This window comes from Leptopilina heterotoma, unplaced genomic scaffold (assembly GCF_015476425.1).
Source record: "Leptopilina heterotoma isolate Lh14 unplaced genomic scaffold, ASM1547642v1 Lhet_14, whole genome shotgun sequence".
NCBI classification, from domain to species: Eukaryota; Metazoa; Arthropoda; class Insecta; order Hymenoptera; family Figitidae; genus Leptopilina; species Leptopilina heterotoma.
The window spans coordinates 977,193-993,984 of NW_025110859.1; the positions used below are offsets into that span (position 1 = coordinate 977,193).

Genomic DNA, 16,792 nt, shown 5'->3' on the forward strand with positions numbered 1-16,792 from the left:
GAAGAGCGATGTTAGAGAATAATAAATAATACGTTATATTATTTAAATGCTAATGCATCATTAATTAGCTTATTCTTTAAAATGAAAGACTAGCAACGAGTGACATACGTAAACAAGAGTGCTTGCGCGCAGCAGTACCCTATTATACAGTGAGCTATAGCGAGGCACGATGCCCAATAGCGTAGAGCCGTGCGGCGCTGCGCCAGCACTAGAACGCTGCACGCGTTCACGAAAATTGCGATATCTCGAAAACTATTAAAGTCTCCATAGTTTTCTTGGTTTTGAAATAAAGGTGAAATTATAAGGAATATTTTATTATACATCGAAAACTACTCAAAAATCGGTCCCCTTCGAGTAAAAACGGTGCAAAAAATTTTTGGATTTTTTTTGGTCAAAAATGAAAATGTCTTTTCTTTTTACACAACAGTCTTAAAAGGTATGATTTCAGGTATAACATATTTAAATTTTATTAAAATCCGATGAACGGCTTCGGAAATAATTATTAATATTAAAAAAAATAAGTGTCAAAAAATTCAATATGGCGTAACTTTTACAATTTTGAAAATTTTAAAAAAAATTTTGGTACATTAACTACTCATAATTACTATAATTTCGCCAAATGGCGAATTAATCCGAAGACCCCTTGCAAATCGTGATATTTTTGACGGAGTCTTACCCAGAACCGAATTAGATACCGACGCGTTGGTTTTTCAAGCAGATACCGTCAAAGAACCACTGAAAAACCACCCTATTGAAAATCCCCATATGGGAAACCACATGGGATCCTATGTCAAAAACCATGTAAAACCCTACTTCCATGAAGGAAACCACGTGGTTTACCATGTGGTTTCCCATGTCAAACCATATGGGAAATTGAGACAGGATTTTAGTTAGGAATAGACATGGGGAATTTGAACAGTTCATCTATGCATAAAACCATATCAAATCCCACATGTTTTTCCCAGTCAAATCCTAAACCGAATCCCATGTGAAAAACAGTATCATTTATTTATAATTATTTTCCCATGTCAACCCCCAAGTGAAAAACAGTATCATTTATTTATAATGATTTTCCCATGTCAAATCCTAAACCAAATCCCATGTGAAAAACATTATCCGCCTTATTGAATATCCCTACATGGGAATCCACTTGGAATTTTACAAGGGATTTCACATAGGATTTTATATCGGAATTGACATAGGATTTCATGCAAGATTTCACCTAGGATTTAATGAGATATCACATAGTATTTTATTAAAGATCCAATGAAGAAATTTTCAAAGGATTAAAAATTATTTAATAAAAAATTAAATAATAAATAGTATTAGTGTTACAAGTCATCAAAAAAGTAAAAAAACGATCATTTGAAACACGTCCTCTCTGCTACAGGTTCTCAGCTTTTATATACTTCCAGAATCGTCTCAACAGCGAGAGAAGTAACTTTCGCCACCTAGCGGTGAAACTATAGGAGCAACAGTAATCTTTAACATTACTAAGGAAACCATGTGGAATACCACGTAGGATTCCATGTGGTTTCCTACGTGGGGATTTACATGGGATTTTACTTAGGAATTTAAGTAGAAATAAATTCCCAAATGAATTCCTAAGTAAAATCCCATGTAAATCCCCACGTAGGAAACCACATGGAATCCTACGTGGTATTCCACATGGTTTCCTTAGTAATGATAAAGATTACTGTCGCTCCTATACTTTCACCGCTAGGTGGCGAAAGTGACTTCTCTCGCTGTTGAGACGACTCTGGAAGTATATAAAAGCTGAGAACCTGTAGCAGAGAGAACGTGTTTCAAATGATCGTTTTTTTACTTTTTTGATGACTTGTAACACTAATACTATTTATTATTTAATTTTTTATTAAATAATTTTTAATCCTTTGAAAATTTCTTCATTGGATCTTTAATAAAATACTATGTGATATCTCATTAAATCCTAGGTGAAATCTTGCATGAAATGCTATGTCAATTCCCATATAAAATCCTATGTGAAATCCCTTGTAAAATCCCAAGTGGATTCCCATGTAGGGATATTCAATAAGGCGGATAATGTTTTTCACATGGGATTTGGTTTAGGATTTGACATGGGAAAATCATTATAAATAAATGATACTGTTTTTCACTTGGGGATTGACTTGGGAAAATAATTATAAATAAATGATACTGTTTTTCTCATGAAATTCGGTTTAGGATTTGACTGGGAAAAACATGTGGGATTTGATATGGTTTTATGCATAGATGAACTGTTCAAATTCCCCATGTCTATTCCTAACTAAAATCCTGTCTCAATTTCCCATATGGTTTGACATGGGAAACCACATGGTAAACCACGTGGTTTCCTTCATGGAAGTAGGGTTTTACATGGTTTTTGACATAGGATCCCATGTGGTTTCCCATGTGGTTTCCCATATGGGGATTTTCAATAGGGCAGTAACGTGGAGGAAAAGTCCCATTCTAGTCGTCTCAAGTTAAAGGCTATAGATTGGGCATTAAAACGTTTAAGAACATTTTTGATCGCATTAGAGTTTGACATTATTACAGATTGCCAATGTTTAATTCATTTAAATGCCTGGAAAACGCATTTTAACTAAACTTCCATAGTTAGGGAACTAAAATTGAATAGTTGGTTTTATGTACTTAAAATTACTACTACACCCCGTGCAGAAAATGCCCCACTTTGCCCTATTTAAAACAGGGTTCTGGTCGGGGCCTGGACAGTTTTCCCTATTAATTTTATGTTTAATATAGTTAAAAGAACCAATTCTTACTAGCTTTTGATAATTTATTTCTATGATGGTAAGAAACATTTATTTTTAACTACAAAAGTCATAAAAGTAACAATTTTTATGTTATTTTTACTATATGAAAATAGTAAGTTTAATTTTTTCATAACTAGTAAAAAGTGGATAATTTTACTACAAAAATTCTGAAAATAACTATTTTCAACAGTACTTTTAACTACTGCACTATCGTTGAGTCATTTAAAATCATATGCTGGCTACATTTCAACTAAGTCCTTGAGCTTAAAAAATTAGTTACTGCAACTAAACGGAGTAGTTATTATGACTGAATTTAAGAAGAATGTCCTCAAGTACAATGCCAGTCATCGTAGCGTGCGAGCGTGGTTAGGTGGTTAGGTTATCGGTTTGCGAATGTTAGGGTCGTGCGTTCAATCCCCGGCGTTTGGGGATTTTTCTCTGTTAGGTGTATAAGAATTTAATATATAAATTATATATGAACAAAAATAGGTAAGAGAAAATATAAAAAAATGGACCTCAATAATAATAAAAAACAAATAAATAATTTCATTTTACTACTTTAAATAGTTAATTTAACTATTTTTTACAGTTGTTACAACTACAATTTGTTACGGGCGCCTATAGGAACTATGAAAATTTAGTTACTACAACTAAATGAAGCAGTTAGTATGACTAACAACAAATAGTTAAGATAACTGTTTTAGTAGTTAAATTTACTGTAAAAATGGTATTTATTACTACATTTTACAGTTAGACTAACTATTCTGTCATAGTTCATTTTACTAAATAATGTTACGGGCGCCTATAGGAACTACAGGAAATAGTAAAAAAGTAGTCAAATTTACCAGATTTTTTTTTGTGTGTGCACCTTTAGGTTACTTAAAATACTTTAATTTAATGTTTTTAAAGTATTTTTAGATGTTAGAACAATAAATTACGTGTTTTATTACAGCTTATTTAATTTTTTTGTTTTTATGTTCTTTGATTCTTTTTTTTAAACTACGTTTTGATTTACCGATATAACCCGTGAAGAAATTACCATATTGTGGCAAAATTTCTACAAGGGAAGTGGCATAAGGGTCAAGTCCCATGGCAGCGTTTTGCAACTAGGCAATGAGTGTGAGAGAGATGGAGATATATGTTTGCTATATTTGCACTCATGGCCTAGTTACAAAACGCAACGCAAAACGCTGCCATGGGACTTCACCCTAACAATTATTTTAATTAATTTTTTAAACAGTACCAGTTTGGTTTTATTTCATTGTAAAAACAAAGTTTAAATTTTTTTGAAAAATCTACTTAAAGCTAGATATTTAATATGACTGTACACACAAAAAAAAATATGGTAAATTTGACTACTTTTTTACTATTTCCTGTAGTTCCTATAGGCGCCCGTAACATTATTTAGTAAAATGAACTATGACAGAATAGTTAGTCTAACTGTAAAATGTGGTAATAAATACCATTTTTACAGTAAATTTAACTACTAAAACAGTTATCTTAACTATTTGTTGTTAGTCATACTAACTGCTTCATTTAGTTGTAGTAACTAAATTTTCATAGTTCCTATAGGCGCCCGTAACAAATTGTAGTTGTAACAACTGTAAAAAATAGTTAGATTAACTATTTAAAGTAGTAAAATGAAATTATTTATTTGCTTTTTATTATTATTGAGGTCAATTTTTTTTATATTTTCTCTTACCTATTTTGTTTATATATTAAATTTTTATGCACCTAACAGACAAAAATTCTCAAACGCCGGGGATTGAACGCACGACCCTAACATTCGCAAACCGATAACCTAACCACCTAACCACGCTCGCACGCTACGATGACTGGCATTGTACTTGAGGACATTCTTCTTAGATTCAGTCATAATAACTACTCCGTTTAGTTGCAGTAACTAATTTTTTAAGCTCAAGGACTTAGTTGAAACCATAGAGATAAATTATTAAAAGCTAGTAAGAATTGGTTCTTTTAACTACATTAAACACAAAAATAACAAACTCCAGCGGTTGTTTTTACTCTTTGGAACAGTAAATTTTAATTTATTTTGCAAATAGCAAGAAATGGATATTTCTACTGCAGAAATTCCGAAAATAACTATTTTTAACAGTACTTTTAACTACTGCACTATTGTTGAGTTATTTACAATCATAACGTGTAGTAGTAATTTTAACTACATAAAACCTACTATTCAATTTTAGTTCCACTAACTATGGAAGTTTAGTTGAAATGCTGCTGAATATGGTAGTTTTAACTATTTTTTTTTAACTGCACATATGTGGATGTTTTTACCACTCACGTTTTTTCTCTGTAGAAAAAAATGATCTTTTCAACTGCATAAATAGTAAAAATAACTATTTTCAACAATTGATTTTACTATATGAAAACAGTAAATTTCTTTCTTTCTCTGCAACTAGTAAGAAATAGTTGTTTTAACTACATAAATCATAAAAGTAACAACTTTCAGAGGTTGCCCCAGTAGCACGTAATATTACAGCGATATTGGGAACATTGCCTTAACATTACCAATATTGCCTCAATGTTGTGGCATATTGCTGGAATGTTCCCAATATTACGTGCTACTTGGGTGTATTTACTGTATAAAAACAGTAAGTCTCATTTTGTTTGCAACTAATACAAAATAGTTATTTTTGCTACCACAATAGTAAAATTAACTATTTTTAACAATAGTTTTTACTACTACACTATAGTTGAGCCATTTACAAGCATCTGTTAGTTATTTCAACTACGTAAAGTAGTTATTTTAACTACATAAAACCAACTACTTCATTTTGGTTCCACTAACTGAGGAAGTGTAGTTAAAATGCTGCTGAATATGGTAGTTTTAACTACTTTTTTTCTAACTACACAAATGTGGTTGTTTTTACCATTCGCATTTTTTTCTGTGTAAAAAAAAAGATATAAATAAGAGTATTTAGTTGGAAAAAAAATTCCATCTCTTTATTTTTCTATTTCTTCTAAATTTCTATTGCTTACATTTCCTTCAGTAGGAGCTAATGTTTTAATTTTTGAACATTACTTTTTATATATACGATTTAATTATTTTCCACACTTGTGCTGTATAATTTTCCAGGAAGAAATTCAGACATAATATACTGACCTCTCTTTAAAAATTTGATAAGAAGTACTTAAATAATCGTGGAATGCTTTCTCAGATTTATGATCCATGAAATGCTAAAAGATTAATTAACAACTAAAAGATGGGAAGAATTGAAAATTTAAGTTCAAATGCTCATCTTTTAAATTGCATTTGTATGTGCCTATAATTTCCGTTTGTAATATTTTTTTTTAGAAGAAAGTATTTTGTACGCTGCAAACAAAATTGCGCGAATCATTTTTTATTGTAATTAATTTTATTTTTACTATTAATCAGTAAAGTTTACGTATATTAAGATTTTAATATAGATATTGATAAATAATAATAATATAAAAGTAATATAATAATAATAATAAATACAAAATAATACAAAAAGTAGTTTTGAAAAATAATAAAAATGCTCTTTATACTTTTTTATCGTCAGACGTCTTTTATGAAAAACGTCTGACGATGACTCGACATTTCTACTGTGAGGAGTTGAGATAGACAAGATTTGAAAAAATATGGTTTGTAATCATTAAAGAAAGGAAATTTTTTTTTGAAATCGCATTGAATAAATTTGCTGGAGGTAGATGAGGAATTTCGCACACCTTTAAAAATTATTGGAGCGCGAAACGAAAATTTAAATTTATAAACGTAAACCGAAACCGCGGAGCGTTTTTAAAGAAGAAAGTAAAATTCACCGCATATAAAACTGCTTGAAAAATTTCATATAACATAGGTTATTTATATATGTATATGTATAACAGTTATTCGAGAATCAATGTTATCGACAGAAAACCACTTTGTGGTGTGTATCTTTGAATGAATAACACATTTTTACGACCTAGTAATAATTTCTTATGAGGGAGTAAAATATTCATGTTAAAATTAAAATTGCATAAAGTATATAAAATTTTAAAAAAAGTAAAAAAAAAAGTAAAAATAAATATTAAGAATAAGGGAAAAAGTTTGAAAAAAGTAAAAATATGTAAAAAAGTAAAATAAAAAAGTTAAGAAAATATAAATAGTGTGTAGTTTGTAAAGTTTATATATATATATATATAGTTATAAAATTATTTCATTAGATGTGATATAAATAAGTGATAAGTTTGCCGGATCGAATTTATATTTATTTTTATTGAAAATCTTTTTTGTATGCATGACATGGGGATGTATTATTTAGCAGCGTGAACTATTACTTTCTCAACGTGCATTTTATGATTGCAACAAAATTAACTACGACATGAATTATTCATGAGGCAATATTTGCAGGAGTTGATTTATCTGTTTGAGCAGGGAAAATAGGGAATTTAAGTTTCAATTAGAAATGTGTTAAATGGAAGACGAGCATTAGCTGTTGGCTTATTATAAATATTTAAAATATGAATATTGTATTCACTCTATTTATTTACATTTACAAATCTAATATTTGACGTTTTTTCTCTCCTATAAATATTTTTGATAATACACACAGTAGCTTTTTAGGTTTTTTAAAAATAACTTAATTATTAAATTTAATTAATTAAATTAATTATAATTATTAAACTTAATTATTAGTAAATTTAACTAACAAGTAAATTAGTAAAACAAATAGTAATTTCTATTAATTTATTTGTTAGTTAAATTTACTAATTCGAAAGCAAAAAATCAGCCACTGATTTAAATTATTAAAAGTTTTTACTAATTCAAATTTAGAGTGCATATATAGGCTACAATTCATTTTATAAATAAAATTTGAATATTTGATAGAAAAAATATTTTATAAATAATTTCAAATTTTTGTAAAATTTTTCATATTTATTTTTACATTCTCGTCACATAAGAAGGTATTTTTTTATTTATGCGAGTAGTTTTTGTATGATCTGTAATCTAGCAGGGAAAATTATGTAAATATGAAGAAAGTATATATATATTCAATATTGTATAAAACGTGAAAGAAATTGGTTATTAAAATTAATTTTACAGACAATATAACTCGCAAAATTAACACAATTTTATCGTTTGTCATGAAAACGACAAATTTTTTTATGCATTTTAATTGAAGCGCAATCAATTTTATGTTTCTCTAAAACCCTCAATTATATAGGGACTGCGAACTTTCAAGAAATGCTAATCCAGTATCGCTCTTACATTGTTTATATATAATTTGAGCAATTTTCGTAAATAAAAAATACAATTTTTATTTTTAATAAGAAAATTAAAACAATAAGTACGACTTCCTAAAATGAGTAGGTGGGAAAAGTAAATTAAGGATAAAATAATTAGAAAGAATTGAACTTTGAAAATTGGGTCAAACTCTGTATAAGGAATTTGAATTTTATTATTATTCTCACTCGGGTTTCAATTAAATAATATATATTATAAAAAGCAAAAATATAATTAGAGAGAATTTTTTAGTTGATTTGAAAATAGAGGCAATAATTAAAATTTTAACTTAATTATTTATTTGATCATAATTATATTACTACAATTATTATTATTAATTAATTATTATTGTTTATATTTTCAAAATTTTTAATTATCTTTGCGAGAATTTAATTATTTTCATAAATAATAACATTCTTCGAAAGAATTTAATTATTTTTATAAATAGTAAGATTCTTTGCAAAAGTTAAATTATTTTCAACAAAATTTCACGAAAGAATTCAATTATTTTCTAAAATTAAAATAAATAAAATAATAATTTTCACCTCTTTCTTAGATATTTTTTTACGTTATTTGTGATATATTTTTGAAAGAAAAATTAACGCTGCAAATGTACTTGCGCGTCATTATTTTTTTAAAGTGTTCTTTTTATTAGTGTACTTATTTAGTGTTTTTATAAATTTTTATTGAAATTATTTAAAAAGTAAGTATATAAATAATTTTTTAAACTAAAATTTTTGATGGAAAATTATTTGCTTTTATTCACTAAAATGAAAAGTATATTTTGAATTTTGTAAATGTTGTCCTTTTATTAAAAGTTATTTTTATTTTTGCATTTAAGTACAATTTGTTTTATTATTATTGAACAAGAAATGATTTTGTATCAGGATATTGATTTTTTGAAACATACTAACCCAAATACTGGTGTTGGTATGGTACTTTCTCGTAAAATACAGAAAACATCCTAATTTTCAAACAATTTCGCGCAGTCACAGGAAATTTGGTTTGTTTCCTTCAAACTTTCTCGTGTGAATAATCAAATTTTTACGGTCGATTTTTTTTCATAAAAAAAATATAAAATCGAATGTATACTTGAGGAATTGATCTGTTACCAATATCTTATGATTGGAGAAAAAAAATGGTGTGAAAAGAAAGGTGTGCGTCATTTTTTTCGAAAAGTGTATCACACTATCAAAATTTCATTCACGTCTTTTCACTTTTGGCCGGAGGAGAGTGTTTGGTGGAGAAAAAAATGTGTTCCTTTCTCTTTCTATAAAGATATATATAGATATACTATATGTACCGAAAGAATAAGTTTTTGAAGAATGGGAGTGTAACCTTGCTATGTAACCTTGTATATTCTGGCGAACTTCAACGCAACGGGTCTTTTTAACTGAGGCCAAAGATATCGGGCCGAAAAATGACGGAAAGAATATATAAATATACAGTAATGTACACTCTTGACGTGTGTCGGTCGTCGGATCACTTTCTCCGCGCGCGTTTTATAGTTGCGTTGGTCAGATCAACAAATAAAACTATTCACGTATGTTTTTATTTAGGAAGTCGGATATATGATAATTATAAGCCTTGTAACACTGGTTTTCATTTTATTATTTTTTTTATTCGGGTTAAATGCTGTTTACCAAATGACTCTATTGAGAGAGATCATTTTTTCATTCATTTGCGGATTATTCTCATGATTTAATTCTTTGCAGCATGCACGATGGACCGTTAAAAAATTCAATACATTTATTTTCTTTTACGGAATATTTTTTTTTGGTTTCTTCTATTTCTGCTTCTTTATATATTTTTTCGTTTCTTTAAAGTTTTACATTTTAAAATTTTTCTCTTGTTATATTTTTGCTTTCTTATTTTTTCGTTTCTTTATATTTTTCTTCTTCCATATTTTTGCTTCCTTTAGGGTAAGTCCGGGGGAGATGGCCATAGTTTTTTTAAAGCACTATAATTTTTGGCTTTTAGCTTAAACTTAATTTTTAATTGTTCAAATTACTTTTCTCTTATTCTGGTCACATTTTGAACATTTATCATGGTATTCAATGCAGTTTTTATGCATGATGTAGCCAAAAATTTTAAATCCAATCTTCAATCAATTGAAGAATAACCCATAATAAGTGATATTTATTTACAAATTCTGTAAAATATTTCAACTGGCCATCTCCCCCGGACTTGCCCTATACAATTTTTATTTTTGCTTATTTTTGCTTTTTAATATTTTTGCTTCGTTTATATTTTTATTTTTTCATATTTTTGTTCTTGTTATATATTTTTCTGCTTCTTTATATTTTTGCTTTTTTATTTTTTCGTTTCTTTATATTTCTGCTTTTTTATTTTTTCATTTCTTTTTAGCTTTGTTTTTTATATTTTCGTTTTTTTAATATTTTTTTGTTTATCTCTATATTTATTTGATTCAACTATAACTGATTTTTTGTCAATTGTGAAATAAATATTTACTTGAATCAAATAAAATTCCAGTGTACAGGTATAGTAAAATTTTGCAGAGTCTGAAAGTTAATTATTAATTTATTTTATTGTTTATTATTTTTCTTATTTTCTTGCTTTTTTATTTATTATTTTGCTTATTTTATAAAATTTTTTTTATTTCTTTTTTTTCGTGAGGAAAATATAATCCGCGGACACAATTGCAGAAAATTAAAGATGTTGACCTCCGCGAGAGAATAAATATAGTGTTTTAAGCTTTTTATTTTTTTGTCAGTAAATGCGTATAAGCAAGGTGCGAAAGAAATACTAAAATTGCATGTGTATCAAAAGGCATGTTCTGGACTTTCCTGAGAAGGCATCCATCGCGCACCACTTCCATTGCACTCTTAGTTTCCACCACCGATCTTTTGCAGGTACCACCACCTGGCGTATGTCTTTCATCCGGACATTGCACCGGGGGAGGATACGCGCCTATATAACAACGATGTTCCACTGATTGGACGAAGTAAGCTACGTTTTCCTGCGCCTAGGGAACCCAGAGTACGCGGGCCCGATCGGGCGGCACTGCGACAATATGAAATTTCGCCCGAAATGCGCGGTTAGTTTTTCTAATTTTGGAAAAATTTTAAAAACAATTTTCATTTTTCTATCTTCATTTATCTTCATAAACACGAGTCTCGCGAGCGTGAATATTTAATTTATTTTTGCAAAACACATTTTTTTCAAGTGCCGATGGATTTTTTGCTGTTTGAGATTGTAAAGAGGAAAAACTTCTAACTAATTTCTAATTAGTGGTTGTTTTTGACTAATTTTCGCAAAGTGACTAATTTTTGTTTTTTGGAATTTAAGGTTTTGAATAATTTGGCTAATTATTGGTATTAAAATTTCAACTAATTATTAGTAGAATTTTAACTAATTATTGTTTGATATTTTTTGGTTAATTATTGTTAACAAGAGAAAATTTAATAATTATTGTTTGAAATTTTTGGCTAGTATGTATTAGAATTTTAAAAAATTATTTCTAATTATTTTTTTAACTATTGCTGACTTTTTGGTTAATTTTTACTATAATTTGACCTACTGAATAATAGTTACAATTTTGGCTAATTAAATATCTAATTGAACTACTAAGAAAATCGTTTGTTATTAAAAGTTAACTAAAAATTTAAATTAGTGGACATTGATTAGCTTAATAATTGAAAATTTTAAACTATTAACAATTAAAAATAATTTTTTTAATTGTTTGTAATCATTAGCTAATTATTTGATAAATTGGTTTGTAAATTGTTGTTGGAATTTTAAATAATCATTAGTAAAAGTTTCAAACAATTATTTGTGAAACTTATAGTTAATTAACTAGAAGTTTCCTACGTTGGATTTTTTACTATTATTGAAATTTAAATATTTATCAGTGAAATTTCTTCGTTAATTGGTAGTGAAATCTTTTAACTAATAATTAGTGAAATTTTTGTCTAATTGTTGGTGCGATTTTAACTAATTATTATTATTAATAATAAAAATGGGCTAATTATTAACGAAATTTCTAAATTCTACTTAGTGAAATTTCTAGTTCATTTTATTCTTTTTGAACTAATTATTAACTTTAATTCATCATTGACTGAATTTGGTTAATAATTATTAATTTGCAAGTTATCATTAGTAAATTTACAACTAACAATTAGTAAATTGTTTTCCTTATTAAATTCATATTAAAGTTTCATTTAAAAATTCGTCATAATTTTTTATTCAATAAAATTCCATTAGGCAACTATTAAAATTAGTCAAAATTTTTATTTGAAAGGTAAATTGAAAATTGGCAATTAGAAATTACTTAAATTAAAAATAAATAATTTGTGTAATTAAAAGTAATTGATCAAACTAATTAAAAATAATTATTACTTTCGAAGTAAAAAAATTAAAAAGTTTTAAATTTAATTTTAAAAAATCGAGGTTACTAAAAAGAAAATTAAAAAAAAATGTAAAGCAAAAAAAAAAAAAAAAATGTAAAAAAAAAAAAAAAAAAAAAAAAAAAAAAAAAAAAAAAAAAAAAAAAAAAAAATGTAAAATGTAAAGCATTTAAGTAAATCAATTCAGTGAATAACGAAAGAAAGCAACAAACTATTAGAGAGAAATTAAAACAATTAAAATTGAATTTTATGAGAAAAACTAATTGTAAAAAATATATTGGTGAATTTTATAAAGTCACGGAAATTTTTAATACAATATCGTGAAATGTATCTAACGAGCGATGAAAGTTGCAAAAGAAGTATCGTTTAATATATGAGGAAAATTATTTGGGACATAAAATGCGCGCACGATTTCTTTCAAGGAGCCAGAGATCTTGATCTTGAAAAGTGGCACGCGCGCTCGATCGTAATATATTATTTTGTTGAGGAATATTGTAACCGCGTTGAAAATACATTTTTAATTATTTGATTTATATTCAGTTTTATTTACTCTTTTTTTGTTGTTTTAATCATTCGCAGATTGCGGTAGTTGTGCTACTGCAAGCCGTTCTTGTGGCGAGTAAGGCACTGGACCAAACACAGCTACAATCACAAGTACAGCAACAAATTCAGTGAGTTTGTCGTTGATTAATTAATTTCTTAGTTTTCCGAATACTTGATTTGTCTTTTAATTTTTTATTTATCTATCTAAATATTCTTAATCAATTTATTTTCTATCCATTCTGTCGACACCTGAAGTTAGACTTTTGTGTATACTTTTGTTTTTTATACGTTTACAAAGAAATTTTTTTAAATTTATTAACATTATTTTTTCTTTTTCAATAATTCCTACGCTGAAAAAATTACATTCTAAATTTAAGAAAATCTACTTAAATAGGCACCAAAAATATTATTCTTATTGTAAGAATATTTCCATTAGCAAGATTATTATTATTATTATAATATAATATAACAAATTATTATTACTAGAGCCCATGCCAGGATCCCAATAGTTACTTTTTTATATCTGCATTCATGGGTTAACGATTATTGTTAAATAATAATAATAATGATAAAGCTAATAATAATATTGGAAATAATAATTATTTACAATTATTGTTGATTAAAATTGTTCAAATTAATATTTCAACAAATAGATTGTATAATTTAACAAATTGTAATGACAATGAATTAAATTCTATAATTTGACAAATTGTAATTTTCAACAAATTAAATTGTAATAGAATAATAATTTATTAATTATACCTATAAAAATTTACTATATATTATCTAAGATAATTTACCTAGATTCTGCAAGGATCCTGGTGGCAAGTGGACTAACTAAAAAATGCCATTAGTAAGAAAAGGATAGTCATATCTCTGTCATTTTCTTGCTAATGGCATTTTTTAGTTAGTCCACTTGCCACCAGGCCTCTTGCCGGATCTAGGTGAATTATCTTAGGTTACAGTTTCTATTTATTATTCGCCTAGAGACTTTATTTGAAAAAATTAAAAATATTCTTTGATGTGCCTGTAAATTTTGTTGGTTTAGCCAAATGCATAGGTATTTAAATTGTAAAGACTTTGCTAAGATTCTGTAGAGGGTGTAGTAAAGAAAAGGAAGGAAGAAGCACTTGTAGGGGCTTGCCTCTCCTAGACTCGCGTTCGGTGTTTTTTCACATTAAATTTTAAGTGATTTTAAAATTTCTTTGCTCTAGATATGGTACCGTGGCACAAAAGCGATGGGCAGAGGGACCAAGTGGAGGAGGAGGTGACTCTAGTGGACATGGGGGTGGAGGTTATGGAGGAGGTTATGGAGGAGGCGGCGGTGATTTTGGAGGTCACGGAGGTGGAGGAGGTTATGGAGGAGGCGGCGGTGATTTAGGAGGCCACGGAGGTGGAGGAGGTTATGGAGGAGGCGGCGGTGATTTAGGAGGCCACGGAGGTGGAGGAGGTTATGGAGGAGGCGGCGGTGATTTAGGAGGCCATGGAGGTGGAGGTGGTGGCGATTTTGGAGGTCATGGAGGAGGCGGTGGCGGTGGTGACTTTGGTGGAGGAGACCACGGCGGTGATATAAGTGGAGGCGGTGGTTACGGTGGTGGTGGCGGCGGAGGAGGAGGTGGTGGTGGTGGTGACCACGACTCCGGCTACTGGAAAAAGAAACTCATTTGGAAACCCGGTTGGAAGAAAATCTGGAAACCAGTACAAAAGCAAATATGGAAACCGGCGTGGAAGAAAATCTGGAAACCAGTTTGGGAACCAACAAAGAAAGCCATCTGGAAGGAAATACAGGTGCCGGCTTGGAAGAAAATCTGGAAACCGGTTTGGAAAGAAATTCAGGTTCCAGCGTGGAAGGAAATAAAAGTGCCGGCCTGGAAGAAAATATGGAAACCCGTTTGGATTCCGATAAAGGTACCTGCTTGGAAGGAGATTAAAGTTCCGGATTGGAAGAAAGTTTACAAGCCAGTATGGAAGGAGATTAAAGTCTCAGCATGGAAGGAAATTCAGGTACCGGCGTGGAAGAAGATTTGGGTACCCGAGTGGGTCAAGGTCGGTATTCCCGGACCTCATAAACTGGGAACTGATGACCATGGATGGATGTACACCAGTCATGATCTTTGGAAGAAGAAATTGATTTGGAAGCCATTGTGGAAGAAGTATTGGAAGACGGCCAAGAAGCAGGTTTGGATTCCAGATAAAAAATTGGAATGGAAAGAGGAGTGGAAGCAAATTTGGAAGCCGGGGAAGAAACAAATATGGGTCGATGACAAGAAGCTCATTTGGAAGGAGGATTGGAAACAAATATGGAAACCAGGAAAGAAGCAAATCTGGGTACCAGACAAGAAGCTCGAGTGGAAGGAGGCTTGGAAGCAAATCTGGAAGACGGAGAAGAAATTGGAGTGGGTTCCTGATAAGAAACTAGCGTGGAAGGAGGCTTGGAAGGAGATTCAGGTTCCGGCTTGGAAGGAAATTTGGGTACCAGCCTGGAAGAAGATATGGAAACCGGTTTGGATATCGGAATGGTTCCCAAATGAAGATCACCATCATCATAAATCGTCAGGTTGGGAGGATCGTAAAGACACGCAGAGTCAAGATACGCAATTGGTGCCTGCGACATTGCAAGCCATTGAGAAGCAGAAGGCGAATCAAGTGCCTCAAGTGACGCAGTTGACTGGTGATAACCAGATTCGATGGGACAGATCGGCTCAAGTTCAGGGACAAGGACAGTTGCTTTCGATCACTCAGGATCTGAAACCGCCGCCACTGCCGACAAATTTGAACAGCGAGATAGCCAATTTCCAGGACTTCTCGAAATCCTAGAGTTAGGAAAAGTATTTTAGTCCCTCGTGAGAAAATCTTGTACAAAAAAAAATCTTCGTGAAGAAAACATTTTGTTTGTAACATAAGCCACTGTACATATTAATTTTAAGGTTTCTTAAGACGTACGAAGTAAGGTACTTATCGAGCACTCTACTTGACTGAATGATTTTTTATTTTTATTATTATTTTCTTTTTACTTTTAAAGGATCTGCAGAGTCCTTTGGAAATTCTTTTGCGTTGAACGTTATTGCTTTCAAATATTTTGATACACACGTTGTTGTATTTCTGTTAATAAATTCGTTAACGAATAAAGATAATACATATTTTGTTAATTTGGTTTCGTTTCTTTAATCCTTTTTTCCTATTTTTACCTTGAGTTGTTTCTGTTTTGCAATTTTTACATTTTTTACTGTACGAAACATTTTTCTTTATTTCTATTTTTATGTTTAAACTTTAAATAGTCAAGAAGATATTTTATTTCCAAGTTTCTTTATCTTTATTACCACATACGATATAGAAGAAAGAAAATATACTTTTTTGTTTCTAGATTCGTTTCTCTCGTTTCGTGTTCGTGTTGCTCGTTGAATCTCTAATCAGTTAATTAGCAATTATTCATTATTCGTGACGCAACGAGAGTGGAAATAAAATGGGAGCGAATTTTTTGAGAAACGTCGCGTATACAAACACGTGACTACTTTGCTGGGGGAGAAAGTAAAGGAGATTTCCTTACGGAATAAAGGAAATGATATATGCTAAAAGCTTGACCATGTACAGTGAAAGTATCTCGTGCTCTCGGCACCCACATGCAATAGACATGAGCGAATTAATAATCAAAGATTACGCTTCTAGCCGCAAATGAGCCTTTTTAAGCATCATATTGTAGATATACGTATATAAGATGTGCAATCGTGTGTATGATTGAAGCCACACTTGATTTTCTAGACGTGACTGAACAATTTCATACGTGACGGCTTGTACTTCAATCATCATCATAATCATCACCAAGAGCATCATTATGTTCATTACCATCATTACCTTTCATT

General features: G+C 29.7%; 1 protein-coding gene across 2 annotated transcripts; it reads left to right on the forward strand.

Moving 5' to 3' along the window:
• The first annotated feature begins 10,930 nt into the window (after positions 1-10,930).
• On the forward strand, positions 10,931-16,081 carry LOC122497888. 2 transcript variants are annotated; one of them, XM_043605273.1, is made up of 4 exons: positions 10,931-11,080; positions 12,969-13,060; positions 14,147-14,277; positions 14,326-16,081. In XM_043605273.1, exons 1-4 carry the CDS (start codon positions 11,057-11,059, stop codon positions 15,747-15,749), a joined length of 1,671 nt encoding a protein of 556 aa, XP_043461208.1. In that variant the 5' UTR covers positions 10,931-11,056; the 3' UTR covers positions 15,750-16,081. The 2 variants fall into 2 exon arrangements, with proteins under 2 accessions (XP_043461208.1, XP_043461207.1); XM_043605272.1 differs by having other exon boundaries at positions 14,147-16,081.
• Positions 16,082-16,792: the final 711 nt, after the last annotated feature.

What these genes read in the sequence shown, in the direction of transcription:
- LOC122497888 (XM_043605272.1), top strand. Translation starts at nt 11,057, where the DNA reads ATGAAATTTCGCCCGAAATGCGCG. An exon ending in AATTTCGCCCGAAATGCGCG is followed by an intron (nt 11,081 to 12,968) that starts GTTAGTTTTTCT and finishes AATCATTCGCAG; the next exon opens with ATTGCGGTAGTTGTGCTACT. An exon ending in CAAGTACAGCAACAAATTCA is followed by an intron (nt 13,061 to 14,146) that starts GTGAGTTTGTCG and finishes TCTTTGCTCTAG; the next exon opens with ATATGGTACCGTGGCACAAA.